At 42.3% G+C, this 19,087-nt stretch overlaps 1 protein-coding gene across 1 annotated transcript in view; it reads right to left on the bottom strand.

Moving 5' to 3' along the window:
* Positions 1-7,331: 7,331 nt before the first annotated feature.
* LOC141271387 (uncharacterized) overlaps positions 7,332-19,087 on the bottom strand; it is a 90,338-nt gene continuing 78,582 nt past the window's right edge. The window contains exons 12-16 of the mRNA XM_073681480.1: positions 13,975-14,151; positions 13,769-13,892; positions 13,588-13,685; positions 13,299-13,389; positions 7,332-9,449 (exon numbers count right to left, since the gene is read on the bottom strand). Of these exons, the coding sequence (XP_073537581.1) occupies positions 8,362-9,449; positions 13,299-13,389; positions 13,588-13,685; positions 13,769-13,892; positions 13,975-14,151 (1,578 nt within the window). The 3' untranslated portion in view covers positions 7,332-8,361. The remainder of the gene's footprint in view (positions 9,450-13,298; positions 13,390-13,587; positions 13,686-13,768; positions 13,893-13,974; positions 14,152-19,087) is intronic.

Below are 19,087 nucleotides of genomic sequence, written 5' to 3'. Positions count from 1 at the left end.
CTTTCACCAATAGAAAACCTTTAGCACGTTATCATACGAAAAAATCCAGGAAAGGCCATGGAACTCAGGAGCACCGAGCACCTTACATCAGAAAAGAAGGGGACAACGTTCCTCTCCCAAAAAGAAAGCAATTGTTCTCACTTCCCAGACAACTACAGTAACAAGAAGAGGAGATTCTACACTATGGTAGACAATGTCCTTTCCAAACTTTTTTGAGATGTGTCTCTGCCATCAATTTCTAAATGAGTTAATTTTTTCACATAAAATGGAAAAATGTCCAACGTTTACCTTCTGATCTGTGGTCTATGCTTTGTTTTTACATTCTTGCAAACTTTACATTTTATACAGCATCCTAACTTTTTGGGAATTGGGGTTGTAGATGTACATACTGAGACTGGAGAGTGGTATAGCAGTAATACTCTGCAGGGTGCTGTGTAAAAATAACAGTAAATATCCTGTGTTACGGGTCCGGGAGGTGGAACCTCTGTGCTACGGTGCAAGGAGGGACCCAGAGGGGCGTAACTAAGTATCAACTCGGACCGACCCTGGTCGTACGGCGGCTAATGACTCCATGACCAGGGAGGGACCGAGCAGAGGGACCAGGTGCTACTCTGGGGACGACCTTGTAAGGGAGCAGGTGACTCCCACGGTACAGAAGGCAGGGACTGACCGGAATAGCAGGTAGGCACAGCAGGCAGGCTGGCGAGCAGAAGCCTCCAGGTAGGCTATCAGGTAAACACGGCAAGTGACAGCAGGAGTCTCTAGGTGGGCTGGCATGTGGCCACGGCAAGTGACGGCAGGAGTCTCCGGGTAGGCACGGCAGGTAACAAGTGGGTAACAGGCAGGTCACAGGCGAGTGCTCCTAGGTGAGCGGGCTGGCAGGCACGGCAGGTAACAAGCAGGCAACAGGCGAGTGCTGCCAGGTGAGTGGGCTTGCAGGCACGGCAGGTAACAGGCAGGCAACAGGCAAGTGCTCCCAGGTGAGCGGGCTGGCAGGCACGGCAGGTAACAGGCAGGTAACAGGCTGGTGGGCAGGACTGGTAGTCAGGCTAGCAGCGGGACCTGAGGGCTGAAGCAGAGGTCAGAAACACTGTGCAACAACTTTTGCTTGGGCACCTCCATTTTGGAGGAGGTGCCTTATATATGGGAGGACCCTCGGCTATTGGCCGGGGACTCCTTAGGATGGCTCGCGCGGCCCCTTTAAGAGGGAGGGAGCCCGGGTAGCTGCGCGCGCCGACAGCAGGAAGAGGAGCGCTGGAGAACGCAGAGCGGGGAGCGCGGGGAGTGAGGAGGTGAGTGGGACGGCGTCTCTGCCTGGCAGGGGGCAGAGACGGTGATGCTACATACCAGCAGACCGGATGTGAATGGAGTCCTGTCATAACTGAACGTCAGACTATAAGCCTTTTTTTTTAAACGGTCTTTGGCTCCATACCGAGCCGTGGCGGCTTGATGAATGAACGATCTGTAGGAAGATTGATCTTTTGCAAGCTTAAATAGGTCCACCAGGGTCTTCTCAGCCATTATCTCGATTGTATAAAGCCATCAGGTTGCTGGTTTTCCTCTTCGTCTTGTTCCTTCTATTCTTCTGACCATGATTTTTCCTTCTCCAGTGAATGCTTTAACTCTCTATAAATGTACTCATAGGTCCTGATTTATCCAGATAGGCTATGTTCACACTGGTCTTGATGAGGGGGCGTGGTGGAGTCAGGCACTCCCGATTCAATAAGAGATGCACATCTCTTGAATAATCAGGAGCGTCTGAAAAAAGGCCTGTGCCGCACCACAAGTCTTTCTCTTGTCATGGCGATTTCTGGGGTAGGGAATGCCACAGCTCCTCATGAATTAGAAGAGCTATGGAACTGCGCCCCTGTCCGACCCCAGTGCTGTCTATTTTGATAGAGCAGGGTGAAACTGACATAAAAAAACGCAGGAAGTTGCCAAATTTTTGTGCAAATTTTGTGACTTTGCAAAATTTTTTGCTCATTTTCAGGCATAAAAGATTTGATGAATAAAGGCCATAGTGCCCAGTGTGATCTGGCAAGTTGGAGTAGCCATAAAGTGACCCAGAAGAGGTCTGTAATGGCACTGGAAACCGGGGAAGACGGCGATCAGTGAGTATATTGCCGTACGTACACTACACTACATAAATAGATAGCAAACTTAATCATAAATAGTAACCAGGTATTGGCTATAGAAGATATCATATACCTATTGTTTGATATATTGAAAAATAAGTTGAGAACCTGGAGCTCACTCACCAACTTTATTCATAGCTGGGAGGATTAATCTTCCAAGAATGGTAATTTTGACCAGATATTTGTATTTGTTGCAGAACTCCTCAGTTCTAGTCCCAAAATGTTTCTTCAGGAAACTGCAGTCTCGTGGTCAAGTATATTTCGGGCTCAAGCAGATCTAAACTCAGTTTTGAAAAAATACAAAAGACCTAAACATCAGTGGAAGCTATGCTTTGCCTGATCAATGCATTATCTGGCTGAGCAGTTGAGATCTTTGAGGGCATATTTATTTGAAGAGAAAAAACTGAATGAAGACGCCCTAATGGCATATTCTCTAGAGAAGTCCTTCTGGGCTTTCTTTTGGTTTGCTGCCAATGCAGCAGTTAACCATATAAGTGGTGCGGGAATGTAAATATACAGTGGACGTTACAAACTGTATGGGGGAAATCCAATTGTTGGATGATCTTGAATTTTCTTCCCTTGAAGGTTTCTAGGAGACTGCACTCTGGAAAAACCATAGCGTTACAAAGATTAGCCAAATTTTTGAGGGAAATATTTTATTATCATTCGATCAGATGTGGAAAAAGATATGATATTCCTCAAATAATTTTCTACAGGGATCTTCAATGAAGACATGCCGGGACAAGTCAGTTCTCCCATCCCAGATTAGGAATATCTGAGTATCCCTTAGTGTATTTACAACTCAGGGCCTCACAGGTCTCAGCCTTGTATACATTTTTATTGAATACAAGAATTACTTCCACTCAATTAACCATTAAAGATAAAAGGCAACAGTTACTCCCAACATTGACAGATGAGCAGTGGAATGATGCACAGGAAGCCCACACTTTGGTATGCCCAGCAGCAAATAATAACTTAAAGGAGATGTCCACTTTTAGTAAAGTGGTTACCAAAGTGTTTTAAGTACGTAAAATAAGAAACTCATCATCAGGTACTCACCCTACGAGTTCTGGCCTTCCGCTGCTGCTGTGATGTCACATCAATTTTTGTATTCAATTTTTGAATCAAGGAAGATTTAGTAAGTAAAGGAATAGTTTAAATGAATTTTGACAATTTGATCATTTTCCGTTAGACATTCAAATAACAAAAATAAAAACTACAAAGTTTTGAAATAACTTCAACAACGCGAGTGCCAGTCTTTTTACTGAGTCTGAGTATAAACCAATATTTGACCATTTTGAACTCATGATTTTTTAGTAATTATGTATTTTGAAGAGTGAAAACTGCAAAAGAATCAATTCTTGAACACTATACATAAAATTCAGAATAGGCCACGTCATATGTCCTCTATCCCAAATGTTATCTACGCATACTACCATACTTCCCCAGAGAAGATTGTGAAGAAACACCCAGCTAGACTGCAAAGCAGAGATTTCATATGCTGCGCTTGTTAAATATACATTTACCATATATTTATTCAGGACTTCTTACCAAATGCGATACTCCAAAGAAAATGTTATGATAATAAAAAAAGTTGTAATTTATTGGATTGAGTTGCCAAAAAGAATTATTGAAGCAAAATACAGGATATGTTAAGTAGTGACAAAGAAATCATCAATTTGTCCATGATTAGCTCACTAGATTAGATGACGTTTGTTCATCTATCTTTTCCTGGGACCTGGATGGAAGTTTACATTTGTCCATGTCAATATCATTGCCCAAGATGTTGCAGAAATAGGAGCACATGTAAGGCAGGTTTATCCACAAGTATGAATGTCCTAGAACCGGAACCAAAAGGAGCACATGTCAGCCTCTGTGTTTGTAGGCCTAAAATGCTATGTGGCCAAGAGTACGTGTGAGCTCCTGATCGTAGACTTTCTGAGTGAAGAGAGAGAAGAGTGTCCCCTTCCCTAAGTGTCATGTGGAAATATATAGCACCTGCTATATCCATTCATGGAAGTCCGTATTGTGTTAACAACATACACCCATGCCAAGTGTAAAAATAATAAACTAAATGTCATGTCAGCAAATATAGTCAGTATGAAGTTGAGAGTAAAAATGAATAACCATAATTAATATTAAACAGTGCTCTGTGAGTGAAACACAACATCATTGAACGAGGAAAACAAGTACCACAGCGAATACAAACAGACATTAAGTAATGTTTTCAATCCACACTTTGGTATCAAGAAAGATTTGTAGCGGAAAAATTGTCACTTTGAGGTACTCATCTTTAATTCTCATCTTTAATTGAAGGGGAAAACACAGACGTTTGTACTGGGTAGTCCGTGGATCCACCAAAAGCCTCAGTGTGAGGAGCTGCCCATTTACTAAAGACTTTTCCAGCAAGGAGCACCATTTCCGTCAATATTATTATTGTGTTTTTGTGTTTTATTAGAAATTGGCTTGCAGTGTTTTATTAGGGTTCTGCTTGCTCATCAGTATGTGCACTAACTTCACTTGTAAAGTGTCCAGCATTCCAGTAATCTCATTAGTATCTCAGGAGCCTCTAACCATTGTTCAGACAGCAACTAGGCCCATTGTGTGAGTGTTCAAAGTAGATCCAATCGGAGCCATCACCACATACAGGGGAGTCTCACATACAGACCCAGGTGATGGGTTCGACGTGAGAAAAATACCTCCACTAATGTATACTTAGCTTTCGGGGGGGAGGGCAAGAGCCGTTCTGCCCATTCGGGGGCTGATCCCATTGAAGGAGAAAAGGAGCCATGTTTAGTGGGGTGTTGGTGGAATGTCGTTGAAGGGGTAGGATCTAATCTTGGGACCTGGACCATGGATGGATCGACGGTATATGTAAATCAGTACCAACTGGGCTGGATAAACGTGTTACAGTTGTGGGATATGCCGTTGGGATTTAAACTTTCTTAAAGGACTGTGCTTCCATCGTTTTGTCTCTCGTATGGAGGATTGTGGACAGAGACAATTCTATTTTGGATATTTACCTGGAATTGCTGTATTACCTTGGATGTAAGGAATAAAATACTGTTGCATCGTTAACCTGCCTAGGTGATTATTAAAACCCACAATCTCAGATATTCACAAACAGTAACAGGCCACAAACATAGTGGAAATTATGTCAATTAACTTAAGACACCGTCACCAGGGTATCAACATAATAAACTAGTGCCAAAGTAAGGGAAACAAACAGGAATATTGAACAAACAAATGGAGGTAATGCCTGGATGGCTAACAGTATGTGATAAAAATGGAAAGCAAACTTACATCTCTCAACTGTGGATCAAGGCTGTGACATAAATATAGATATATCTTCTCCTTGACCGACTCAGCACAATGGGGGTGTGGTTCTCAAGCTTCATCATCCTACGTGCTTATATGTATAATTGTTCTGCTGAGTCAGTATAACAATTTTACACCAGGGTAGAGAGACTGAGTTTCCACCACCAATTGTACATTTTGTCACTAATTTAGCTATAACCCACAATGTTATGTGTATAGAGGAAATCATCCAGCCCCTATTTAAAAGCTGTTATTGTATCTGCCACTACTACCTCTTGTGGTAGGGCATTCCACAGTCTGATTGCTCTGACTGTAAAGAACCCTTTCCTATCTAGCAGCCAGGATCGCCATTCTTCCACCTGTAATGAGTGGCCTCTGGTCCTTAGTGCGGTCTTTGGAAGGAATAAGTCATGTGCCAGTACTTAGTAATGACCACATATATATTTGTACATGTAAATGAGATCTCTTCTGAGGCATCTTTTTTCTAAGCTAAACAAGCCCAACTTTTTCAACCTCTCACCATATGAGAGGCCTTCCATCCCTTGTAATAATCTAGTTGCCCGCCTTTGAACTGACTCTAACTTCTGAATATCCTTTTTAAAATGTGGAGCCCAAAACTGGATCCCATATTCTAGGCGTGGCCTCACCAATGATTTATAAAGGGGTAACAATACGTTGGGATCCTGGGATTTTATCTCCCTTTTTATACATCCTAAAATCTTGTTTGCTTTTGCGGCTGCTGCTTGACATTGAGTGCTGGTGTTCAGCTTACTTGTAACCAGAATACCCAAGTCCTTCTCCTGTTCTGTACTCCAGAGTATACTCCCATTTAATGTATATGCAGCAATAGGATTACTCCATCCCAGGTGCATTACTCTACATTTATCTACATTAAACATCATTTGCCAAGTGTTTGCCCATTCAGTCAGGTATTAACATTTAAAAATCTACTTTGAGTTAAAGGGGTTATTCGGGACTTTGGGTTTTTTTTGGCTATGGGGCTAAGAACTTACCAGAAGGTAGATGCTAACTACCTGCCTATTATGCCTTGAGATAATCTGTTCTGACTCAGGAAGAGATTCTCTGGCTTCATTTGACTTTTCATCAAAAGAGCAGTTCTTTCACTTACGGTCTGCTCTGTCAACGAATCATCACTGCCAATGTCATGCTGATTGAAAGCCAGCTCCCTGCAATTAGGCAGCAGGGAGCGGGCTGTCATACAGCACGACATCAGCAGTGATGTCACTTGAACAGAGTAGAGCAAAAGTGAAGAAGCTGCTCTGTTGATATGATGTCACTGGAAACAGGAGAATCTCCAGCAGGAGCTGTCTGTGACCCCTCTAAGCCGGAACAGTTTGTCAGAGGGCAGAAAAGGTAGGTAGTAAACTACTATTTGCCGGTAAGTTCATAGGCCCATAGTCAAAAAAGCCCTAAGTCCCGGGAAAATCCTTTAATGACAGAATAAATAAGAAAAAATTATATTTACCGTATATACTCATGTATAAGCCGACTTTTTCAGCACATTTTTTAGGCTGAAAAAGCCCACTCGGCTTATACTCGACTGTATACTTACATTACAGTATATTCGGCTGTGAAAGGTGGTGGGTGGGTTGCGGTGGCGGAGGAGCAGTGCACAAGCAGTAGCCATCTGCTGCAGCTGCCATGTGTGCCCGCTGCTAAAGACAATTAATATTCACTCGTCTCCAAGCCCATGGGAGTGGAGAAGAGTGAATATTCATTCTCTTTAGTAGCGGCTACACAGGATCGCTGAGCCACAGCAGGAGCTGCGGCTGCTATTGACAGTGCGCACTATTAAAGAAAATGAATATTCACTCCTCTCCATGCCCATAGTCCCGGAGAGGAGTGAATATCCCTGCATTTCACCTCAGTGTCTGAGAGTGCATGGCAGTGATGTCATGCGCTGCTCAGATGCGGAGATCAGTTGCTGGTAGACAGAACGCAGTGCTGGAGCAGAGGGAAGGAAGGTGAATATAAGTGTTTATTTTTTTCATATGTGCAGTGATGGGAGGCCATGTATATCAGGATGGGGAGGAGGGGCCATGCACACCAGGATTGAGGGATGAGGGGGAAATGCATACCAGGATTGGTGGTTGAGTGGGGCCATGCATACTAGGACGGGGGATGATGGGGCCATGCATACCAGGATTGGCGAAGAGGGGGCCATACATAACAGGAATGGAGAAGAAGGGGCCATGCATACCAGGATTGAGGAAGAGGGGGCCATGCATATCAGGATTGAGGAAGAGGGGGCCACGCATACCAGCATTAGTGATGAAGGGGCCATGCATACCAGTAATGGTGATGAGGGGGCCATGCATACCAGTAATGGTGATGAGGGAGCCATGCATACCAGGATTGGGGATGAGGGGGCCATGCATACCAAGATTGGGATGAGGGGGCCATTCATGCCAGGATTGGGGATGAGTGGGCAATGCTTACCAGGATGGGGAAATTTACAAGTAGCTGCAGCATTTCCCACCCTAGGCTTATACCCGAGTCAATAAACTTTCCCAGTTTTTTGTGGTAAAATTAGGTGCCTCGGCTTATATTCTGGTCAGCTTATAGTTGAATACCTAAAGTTGGAGGCAGAGTATGTGTAGAAACAAGGTAGACAGAAGTGTATGTTTTTGTCAACCAAAGTTATAGCAATTGATGATGAAGAGTTAATCAATTCTGCAATGGACCATTCAATACGTCACTCTGGATGGATAGAAAGAGAAAATAAAATAGACACTAACAAACAGTAACCACATGTACCGCATTCTGCTCATCCTGTCATTGAGTCAAATGCACCACAAAAGTGAAATGTTCAGTGGATGCATTTTTATATAATATATATTGATACATGATGATGTAAAAATGAAAAACACTTTCTACATATGGTATATTAAAGTGCCTTCTGCTCTGCATGAGCTTTTCGATGTTTATTGAGACTTGATTTCTTGGCAAAACATTTCTCACATTCTAGGCATGAAAATGGCTTCTCCCCCGTGTGAGTCCTTCGATGTCTAACAAGATATGAATTCTGGCTAAAACATTTTCCACATTCTGGGCATGAAAATGGCTTCACCCCTGTATGAATACTTTGATGTGTAATAAGAGATGATTTATATTTAAAAAGTTTCCCACATACTGAACATGAATAGGTATTTCCTGTGTGAATTCTCTGATGTTTAACAAGAATTGAATTGGACGTATAAAATTTCCCACATTCTGGACATGAATATGGCTTTGCTCCTGTGTGAATTCTCAGATGTGAAACAAGGCACGATTTTTGGTTGAAACTTTTTCCACATTCTGAACATAAAAACGGCCTCTCCCCTGTGTGAATTCTCTGATGTTTAACAAGAATTGATTTGGAGCTATAACATTTCCCACATTCTGAACATGAATATGGTTTAGCTCCTGTGTGAATATTTTGATGTTCAATGAGAGATGATTTAGCGGTAAAAAGTGTCCCACATTCGGAACATGTAAATGGCTTCACACCTGTGTGAACCCACTGATGTCTAACAAGATTTGCTTTTTTATTAAAACATTTCCCACATTCTGAACATATAAACGGCTTCTCCCCTGTATGAATTCTCTGATGACAAAAAAGATCTGATTTCTCTCTGAAACATTTCCCACATTCTTCACAAGAATATGGCTTCTCCCCTGTGTGACATTTCTTATGTATAATAAGTTTAGATATCCGGTCAAAACATTTTCCACATTCTGAACATGAAAAGGTCTTCTTCCCTGTTTGACCATTTTGATTTATGACACCTCTTCTGCGGCGTTTATTTTTCTTGACATTGTGCGATGAATCAGAAGATAGGACCTGTTCAAAAGGATCAGATGATAGATGGTTGCTGTGAAGGGCTAGATTTGGAATTATGACATGCTCTTCACATATATCTTGTGTGATACCACGATCATCTGTTTTACAATCTAAAGATAGCCAATGTCCCTCTGAGCTGTGGGTACAGTCATCTGCCAAAAATAAAAATTATTTTATCAGTTTTGAATAATAAGACATAAAATTTAAATTGATATGTTTTGTCATTTATATCTAAAAATGCCCATACAAAATACAAGGCGTGCAGCAAACTTTGCTTTTAAAAGAAGTTGTTCACTACTTTCACATTGCTGCCTTATCCGTAGGATAGAGCATCAATGTATGATCGGCCAGGGTCCCGCACGTGGCACCCCCGCCGATCAGATGTTATCGGTGCCAGCGGCGGCTGCCGGAAGTCCTTACCTGTGCTGCTTGGCCGTCAAGAGGTAGTGGCTGGCGCTTGTTTCTGCACATCACATCCACCTCCCATTCAATTGAATGGGAGGTGGAGGTGCAGTACCCCGCGGCGGCCACTACCACTTGACGGCCAAGCAGCGCAGGTAAGCACTTCCGGCCACCGGCAGCCGCCGCTGGCACCAATAACATTTGATCGGCGGGGGTGCCACGTGCGGGACCCCAGCCGATCATACATTGATACCCTATCCTATGGATAGGGCATCAATGTAAAAGTAGTGGACAACCCCTTTAACTAAGACAGTGATGCAAAACAGATCCCAATCCAAGTCCTCGTTAAGATGTTGTGAATCACACATGCATTTTATCAATGATTTTGATGGTGCTATAAACCTGCCTGTAATTTTTTGCAGACTATGTGTCTGCAAAAAAAATAAAAAATCTGTCTTTGAGTTCTGGATCAAAATTACTAATTTGAGTCTATGGGTCTTTGAAAATCACGGACAACACAAGGATGGCATCAGTGATTAACATTGCAATGAGAGAAGCTTAGTATTTTTTTTTTCATGCGTGAAAATCTGTGATGGTAAAACTGACACGCAAGATAAAAATCATAGGTATGTCGGAATGAAGCCTAACAGTTGACCTTAAAACAAACACTAGAAGATGATGCTAGGCTACCAGCTACTTTCTTGCAGTTTATTTTTTTTTAATGAACCCAACTTCTTAATAGATTTGTGTTTCTAAAGGCCTGTCGTCAGTCTTTTCGAGTTAAATGTTCAGTGGAAAATCATAGAATGTTAAAGTTGGAAGGGACCTCCAGGGACAGTGTGTCCAACCCCCTGTTCAATGAAGGATTCATGAAACCATATCAGACAGATGTCTGTCCAGCCTCTGTTTAAAGGCTTCAAGGCAAACTGACCATCTCTCATGGCAGCCTGTTCCACTCCTTGATCAACCTCACTGTATCTTCTCCCTTTCAGTTTCATTCTATTGCTTCTTGTGTTTCCTCAAGCAAATCAAAATAACTATGATCCCTCTACACTGTGACATCCCTTCAAATATTTGTAGACAGCAATTAAGTCTCCTCTCAGCCTTCTTTTTTGCAAGCTAAACATTCTCAGATCCTTTAAACATTCCTCGTAGGACATAGCTTCGCAGTCCGCTCACCATTTTGGTGGCTCTTCTCTGAAGTTGCTCCAGTTTTTCAACGTCTTTTTTAAAATGTGGTTCCCAGAACTATACATAGTATTCCAGATGAGATCTGATCAAGGAAAAGTAGAGGGGGATAATTACTTCACGTAATCTAGACTCTATGCTTCTCTTAATACATCCCAGAACTGTGTTTGCCTTTTTTGCTGCTGCATCACGATGTTGACTCATGTGCAGTTTGTGATCTATTAGTATACCCAAGTCTTTTTTTACACAGGCTATTGCTTAGTTCTATATCTCAGATTCTTTAGGCATAATTTTAGTTTCTCTTGCCCAGATGTAGAATCTTGCATTTCTGATGTGCAAAAAAATTAAAAAGCTAGGAGTGGGGGAAAAAAGCGCATGTCTTTGAGATGTTTCCTTCCTTTATGATCTACTTCAAGCTTTCAATTTATTTAAAAGAAAAAACAAAACATGGATGTGCAATGTTTAGTTAGAGCTGTACATTTTCTTTCCAGATGGAACTTTTGCATAAACTGTGACCTGCAACACTGAGCGCCACTTGTGTGCAGAGAGATCACTCCTGTACTGGATTTGTGTGCTGGATAACACAGTGAGTTGTGCCGACTTATAGTCTAAGTGGTCTTGGTGGAACTCATTCTAAAAGTAGTGGTCCATGATTCAAGGCTTCCAATAATGTCTCCTCATATGGCAAAAGTGACAAGCATTGTCATGAAGGTCCTATCCTAAGGCTCCTGTCACAGATCTATTTGCCTCTTTAAGAAAATCTCTTCCTTGATAATTCAGAGAAAAGTTTTACAAATAAAAACCTTGAAGAAGGAATAACATTAAAAGGGTTCTCTGAGAATGTAATAAACATGGCGTCTGTGACAAAGTTCAAACTGCAGATGTCCTAGTCACGTGTCAGGATGGCTGCACGCTGAAGTAACAGACAAGCAGCGCTGATGTGGGATGGATTAAATCTTTTCAAAAGAATTGAACACATGAAGAAGGAGAGGTGTAAAAAGCCATGGAAAGTCAATGCACCAACTGAAATCCATCAGTAATTAGAAAGAAATCCTGCCACTTAGTGAAAAATAATATCAGTTGGTTCAACTTATTGCCTATAGAAAGGTATCTCATTACCAAGGTGCCACATAAGAAATATCTCATTATAGGTAAAACCATTGAGCTGCCTCAAGACCTCCACAACCTTATTGTTGCAAAACATACTGATTGGTTGGAGAAGAATTTCTAAACTACTGAAGGTTCCAGTGAGCACTGTTAGAGCTATAATCCGGAAGTGGAAAGAACATAATTTCACCATAAATTGGCCATGACCAGGTGCTCCCTGCAAGATTTCAAATAGAGGAATGAAAAGAATTATCAGAAGAGTTGTCCAACAGCCAATAACCAATCAGCAATTATAATCGTTTCAATGAAAACTATAAGTAATGCACTCAACCTCCATGTCCTGTATGTACGCTCACCATGCAAGACTCCATTGCTGAACAAAAAGCACTTTCAAACACATTTAAAATTTGCTCAACAACATTTAGACAAGCCTGTGAAATACTGGGAGAATATAGTCTGATCAAATGAAACCAAAATTGAACTCTTTGGATGCCATAATACATGCCATGTCTGGGGGCCAAAAGGCACTGCTTTTCACTCCAAAAACACCATACCAACAGAGAAGTTTGGAGGTGGGAACATCATGGTGTGGGGTTGTTTTTCAGTATATGGCACTGGCTAACTTCACATAACTGAAGGAAGAATGAATGGACAGATGTACTGAATCATTCTTCATAAAAAAATATGCTGCCATCTACCAGGATGATGAAGTTTTTATTTGTTAGCTAAGAACACAGGTATGCAAAATTTGGGTTTATGAAAACATTTTCAGATCCAATTTTGCCAAAAACACGTGTGAAATTACGTACAAACGAGATGAACAATAAAAATCTTTATTGTAGCCAAAAATGCACACAATATTATATATAAGAATTTATTTTCAGCAACTTTATTGGAAATTAATTATCTCAGTAAATTAGAATAATTAACAAAAAAACACCTGCATAGGCTTCCTACACAATTGTGGAGCCTACTGAAACAGACTAAGGGACCTTTTTAAATGCGTAGGAAGCCTAAGCAGGTGTTTTTTGTTAATTATTCTAATTTACTGAGATAATGACTTTTTGTGTTTTCATTGGCTGTAAGCCATAATCATCAACATTAACAGAAATAAACACTTGAAATAGATCACTTTGTTTGTAATGACTCTATATAATATATGAGTTTCACTTTGTGGATTGAAGAACTCAAATAAATTAACTTTTTGATGATATTCTCATTTTGTGAGAAGCACTTGTATACACACATACACATTCCCATGAGAAGAATCTGTGACTTCTCTGCATTTAGTGGTTACTACCCACCTAGGCGGTTATCTGTAGGAATCTCCTCTTTACACCACTCATCACCCCTCACATATGTCTCTGTAGTATTAATATGGGTCAGATCTTCACCCTGAAACAAATATTGTAAAAGTCACAGACAGATGGAGAAGTCACATCTATGATCAGCTCTAATCCTGCCATCTCCACCGTTCTCATTACACAAGTATAAAACATATAATACTGGTGGATAAAACAAGACCAAACACAAGACCTTCACAGCCGTCTACACATCATAGGGGAGATCTCATGACACCTTCTCTCCATCTACCTGATGATCCTGAGGAACATAGGCATTTTCCTGCTTACAGTCCTGTGGAAGAAGAGGACGGTGACCTCTCACTGGTGTTGTCCTCTTACTGGATAGATCTGGAGGAAACACATACAGGGACTGAATTCATTCTTTACATACAGATAATTATAGGCCGTGTGTATATAGTCCTGTCTATTACCTGGTGATGTGAGTGTCTGGGGAACCTCCATCATGACATCCTTGTACAGATCTGTGTGTCCTTCTAAATACTCCCACTCCTCCATGGAGAAATAGACGGTGACATCTTGACACCTTACAGGGACCTGACACATTCAATGATAACGTCATCCCCCCATTCCCTCATAGCATAACTGTATAATGTCCCAGCATTCCCAGCAGTGTCACCTCTCCAGTCAGCAGCTCAATCATCTTGTAGGTGAGTTCTAGGATCTTCTGGTCACTGATGTACTCATATGTCAGGGGGTGAGGTGGAGGTACTGTGATTGAGCTCAGGGGTCTTCCCCATCCCTCAGACACAGGATCCTGACAGCGCTCACTAGAGGTCTTCTTCACTACTGTGTAATCCTGGTTATGGAGAGACACATTAATAAATCTCACTACAGACATCTCCAGAGTCCTCACCTCTCCACTTCTGTCCATCTGTTATTCCCATAGATAAGAATGATGTAATGTGACATCATCAGAATCTCTCACCTCTCCAGTAAGCCGGAAGAGGATCTCTAGGGTGAGGTGTAACATCCTCTCCGCCATCTTGTCCCTGTCCCTATCCATCCTTTAAGGATCAATCAGGAAAATTCTCTTATATAGGAGATCTCCACTGAGAAGATATGATATTGTAGAGACCTGAATGGGAAGAAAGTGAGTCGATGTAAATTGAATGTAATAATATAATCACTAGAGTTGTGATGCTGGTATAAAGCAATAATGTGTCAGTTGGGGTCACAGATTATTATTGCATGTGAGCACAAAGGGGCATTAATACTATGTAGGGGAATTATTACAGTTTGCAGGGGTAAAGGGGACACCATTATTGTATGGAGTCATAGAGGGGGCACTATTACTGTCTAGGCCTGTATGGATGATTATAGCATTATGTGGAAATAATGGTCAAGGTGCTGGTATAGTGACGAGCCGAAGATGTCCATGTATAGTGTTCTGCAGAGGTGAAGCATGGATGGAAGAAGTCATCATAGCGGTCTGGGCCGAATGGAGAAGAGAAGATAAACAACTACCATTATAAATAATGTCACCTGTGAGTAAGGCTATGTGCCCACGATGCACAGGTGACCTGTCACATGACTAAATGACGTCACCACAGGTCCTTAAACACCACCGCGACCCATACAACAGACTGGACGGAGCGGAGATAATACTGGGGGCCATCGGAAGGTAAGTATAATCTTTATTTTAAATTCTTTTTTTTACAGGTTCTATGGTACCCAGGTCTGGATGAGAGTCTCCTCTCCTCCAGATCTGGGTACCATCCGCACATTGAACCGTGTGATATCCGCATGTGCAGATGCAGTGATGCGGATGTCATGCGGTCCAATGCAAGTCAATGGCGGCGATTACGCTGCGTGTCCGCAAAATTAATGAACATGCTGCGTATTTTTCCGCAATGATAATCCGCAGCGGAAATTTCCGCACCATGTGCACAGCACATGCGGATTATCATTGGGGACCATGGGGCACGTATTACCAAGCGTTTTTTTAAGCGTTTTCACTGTGGAAATTCCGCGGCAAAACCGCTTGAAAAACGCATAGTGGGCACGGCGCCTCACTTGACTGTTTTGTACAATATTCAGTTATACAGTCTGCAGAGCCTTGTAGTCGACCACTATATGATCAATGTATCATTTATATTCTGGCTACTGCATTCAATCAAATCCCCCGTCCTTACACACACTCTTTGTACTCCATCCATATTGGACCCTCTCTCCTCTCCTATGTACAGCACTCATGCTCTTTTCACTAACCTAAACTGCTCAGATCCATTCACTCCCACCATACAACACAAGAAACGCTCTCACAAATTGCTTAACCATTCGCTTACTCTCTCTATCCTCCTCCTCCTAGTCGCAGGAGATATCTCTACCAACCTTGACCCTTCTTCTAGTAGTAAGTCGAACCCCTCCCATGCTTCACTCAGAAACCTTGCTAATCTCATTAATATTCCCTGCATGCCTTCTGTCTCCTTCAATTGTGCCCTTTGGAACGCTCGGTCAGTATGTAACAAACTCTTCTACATCCATTACTTTTTCCTTTCAAATTCCCTTAACCTTCTGGCTTTTACTAAAACCTAGATCCAGCAGTCGGACACCGCAGCTGCTGCTCTATCGTATGGTGGCCCACAGTTTTCACATACCCCAGACCTAAGAGCAGACAAGGTGAAGGAGTTGGTCTGCTCCTATCAGCCAAATGTACTTTTCAGGTCATACCCCCAGTACCCTCACTTATCTTCAGGTCCACACTGTCAGACTATACCAGCCCTCCTCCCTGCGAATGGCGGTTGTGTATCGCCGTCTGGGCCCCTCCCATCAGTGAGGAAGCCAGACCACCTGGCTTCCTCACTTTCTATCCTGTGACATTCCAACCCTCATCTTGGGGGACTTCCACATCCCCATCAGTAATCCACTCTCCCCATCTGCCTCCCACCTTTTATCTCTAACCTCCTCCTTCGGCCTTTCACAGCTTACTAACTCTTCTACTCACAAAGATGGAAACACACTGGACCTGATCTTCTCCCGCCTCTGCTCAGTGAATGATTTTACAAACTCCACTCTCTGACCACAACCTTCTTTCATTCTCTGCTAGCAACTGTCGTCCCGCTCAGTACACCCCCACTTACCACACTTATAGAAATATACAAGCCATTGACACCCAGAAACTTGTTAAGAAATTGCAGTCATCATTGGCCCCGATCTCCCTTTCATGTCCTGACTCTGCACTGAAACATTAAAATGAACAGCTCGGTACAGACAGCAACAACCCTGGCACACGCTACAAACACGTTTTCTCCAGCGGTGCTCCAAGTGTGCTGAACGTCTGTGGAGAAAATCCAATCCTGTCTAAGATTTCATTCATTATAAGTTTATGCTTAAAACATACAACTCCGCCGTTCACCTCTCCAAACAAACCTATTTCAATTTACTCATCATCTCACTTTCCAAAAATCCTAAACGCCTCTTTGACACTTTTCATTCCCTCCTCCATCCAAGAGTGAAAACCCCAGCTACCGACCTCAGTGCTGATGACCTGACTAATTATTTCAAAGAAAAAATTGACCATATCAGACAGGAAATTTTCTCCCAATCCCCTAATACCATGAAAGGTCCTCCCTCTCCCATTGCATCTAGCTCACTCTCCGTCTGAACTAGTCACAGAAGAAGAAGTGCTCAGGCTCCTTGCACCTTCTCGCCCTACTACCTGCACCAGTGACCTTGTTCCCTCACATCTCCTTCAGTCTCTTTCCCCGGCTGTCACCACTCACCTAACTAAAATATTTAATCTCTCTCTCTAATCTGGTATCTTTCCCTCCTCATTTAAACACTCCAGAATACAACCATTGCTTAAAAAACCATCCCTTGACCAAAAATGTGCTAACTACAGACCTGTGTCTAATCTTCCTTTCATCTCTAAACTCCTGAAACGATTGGTGTACTCCCGTCTAATCCGCTATCTCTCAGATAATTCTCTTCTTGACCCTCTACAATCCGGTTTCCTCTCTTTACATTCCACTGAAACTGCACTCACTAAAGTCTCTAATGATCTACTAACAGCTAAATCTAATGGTCACTACTCCCTGCTGATTCTTCTGGATCTCTCTGCAGCATTCGACACTGTGGATTACCAGGTCCACCTCACAATGCTCCGCTCTATCGGGCTCAAGGACACTGTTCTATCCTGGTTCTCCTCCTACCTAACTGACCGCTCCTTCACTGTATCTTTTGCTGGCTCCTCTTCCTCCCCTTACTGACAGGGTTCCTCAAGGATCGGTCCTAGGCTCCCTCCTCTTCTCCTTATACACCACCCCTATTGGACAAACAATCAGTAGATTTGGTTTTCAGTACCATCTTTATGCTGATGACACCCAATTATACACATCGTCTCCTAACCTCACCCCTGAATTATTACAAAATACCAGTAATTGTCTTTCTGCTGTCTCTAACATTATGTCCTCCCTCTATCTGAAACTGAACCATTTAAAAACGGAACTTCTTGTTTCCTCCCTCCACTAACCTACCTATGCACAATATTGACATCTCCATGTGTGGCTCCACCATTACTCCCCAGCAACATGCCCACTGGCTTGGGGTCATACTTGATTCAGATCTTTCCTTCTCTCCCCAGATCCAATCACTCGCCCGCTCATGTCATCTACACCTCAAAAACATTTCTAGAATTCAAACTTTTCTTACCTTTGACTCTGCAAAAACTTTTACTGTTGCTCTGATTCATTGTCGTCTGGACTACTGCAACTCTCTACTAACTGGTCTCCCTCTTAATAAACTCTCCCCTCTCCAATCTGTCCTAAATGCAGCAGCCAGGATCATATTCCTTGCCAACCGCTACACCGATGCCTCCACCCTTTGCCAGTCGTTGCACAAGTTAACCATCCGCTACAGAGTTCAATATAAACTCTTCACCCTCATCCACAAAGTGCTCCATGCTTCAGCACCACCATACACCTCCTATCTCATCTCAGTCTACCGCCCTACCCGTGCCCTGCATTCTATGACCTAAGATTAGCATCCTCAATCCGATCCTCCCACTCCCATCTCCAAAACTTCTCATGTGCTGCGCCAATTCTTTGCAATGCACTACCCAGTATTCTCCGATTAATCCCCAATATCCACAGTTTTAAGCATGCCCTGAAAACCCATTTCTTTATACTGACCTATCGCCTCACCTCACTTATCTAACTATTCTTTTTATTTTCCCCCATACAAAACTTTCTTCCAAATCAGCTCCCTCGTATTATCTGTTCACACACCCCCATCTACTTAATAGACTTCTGTGTCTGTACTTGTTCACATACTGATTGGTGACTGGTTCATTTAGCATTAAGTGATTATCCTTTTTATTACAATGATGGCTGACCGTACAACACAAGCAATTGTTACCATCCACCTTTCGTATCTCCCCTATTTCCTCATAGACTGTAAGCTTGCGAGCAGGGCCCTCACTCCTCCTGGTATCTGTGGATTTATGTGACTATTGTTATTCTGTAATGTCTTTTATTGTCTGTACAAGTCCCCTCTAAAATGTAAAGTGCTGCGGAATATGTTGGCGCTATAGAAATAAAAAAAAAATATTATTTAACTAATGTATGGCGGTAATATTGGACTTAGTACAATGCTTTTTATTCATCATCAGTATGGTGGTAATAGTAGTGGTCACAGTCTGGTGGTATTATTTATACCTTATATAATGGTGTTATTGGTATATCAGGTGCTGATCAGTAACAGTATGGTGACATGTTATGTGTATAGTGGTG

Source organism: Phyllobates terribilis, unplaced genomic scaffold (assembly GCF_046119375.1).
Source record: "Phyllobates terribilis strain yellow unplaced genomic scaffold, ASM4611937v1 Scaffold_5__5_contigs__length_657084704, whole genome shotgun sequence".
In the NCBI taxonomy this organism is placed as follows: Eukaryota; Metazoa; Chordata; class Amphibia; order Anura; family Dendrobatidae; genus Phyllobates; species Phyllobates terribilis.
Note: the sequence above shows the minus strand (reverse complement) of the source record. Positions and strands in the feature narration are given on the sequence as shown.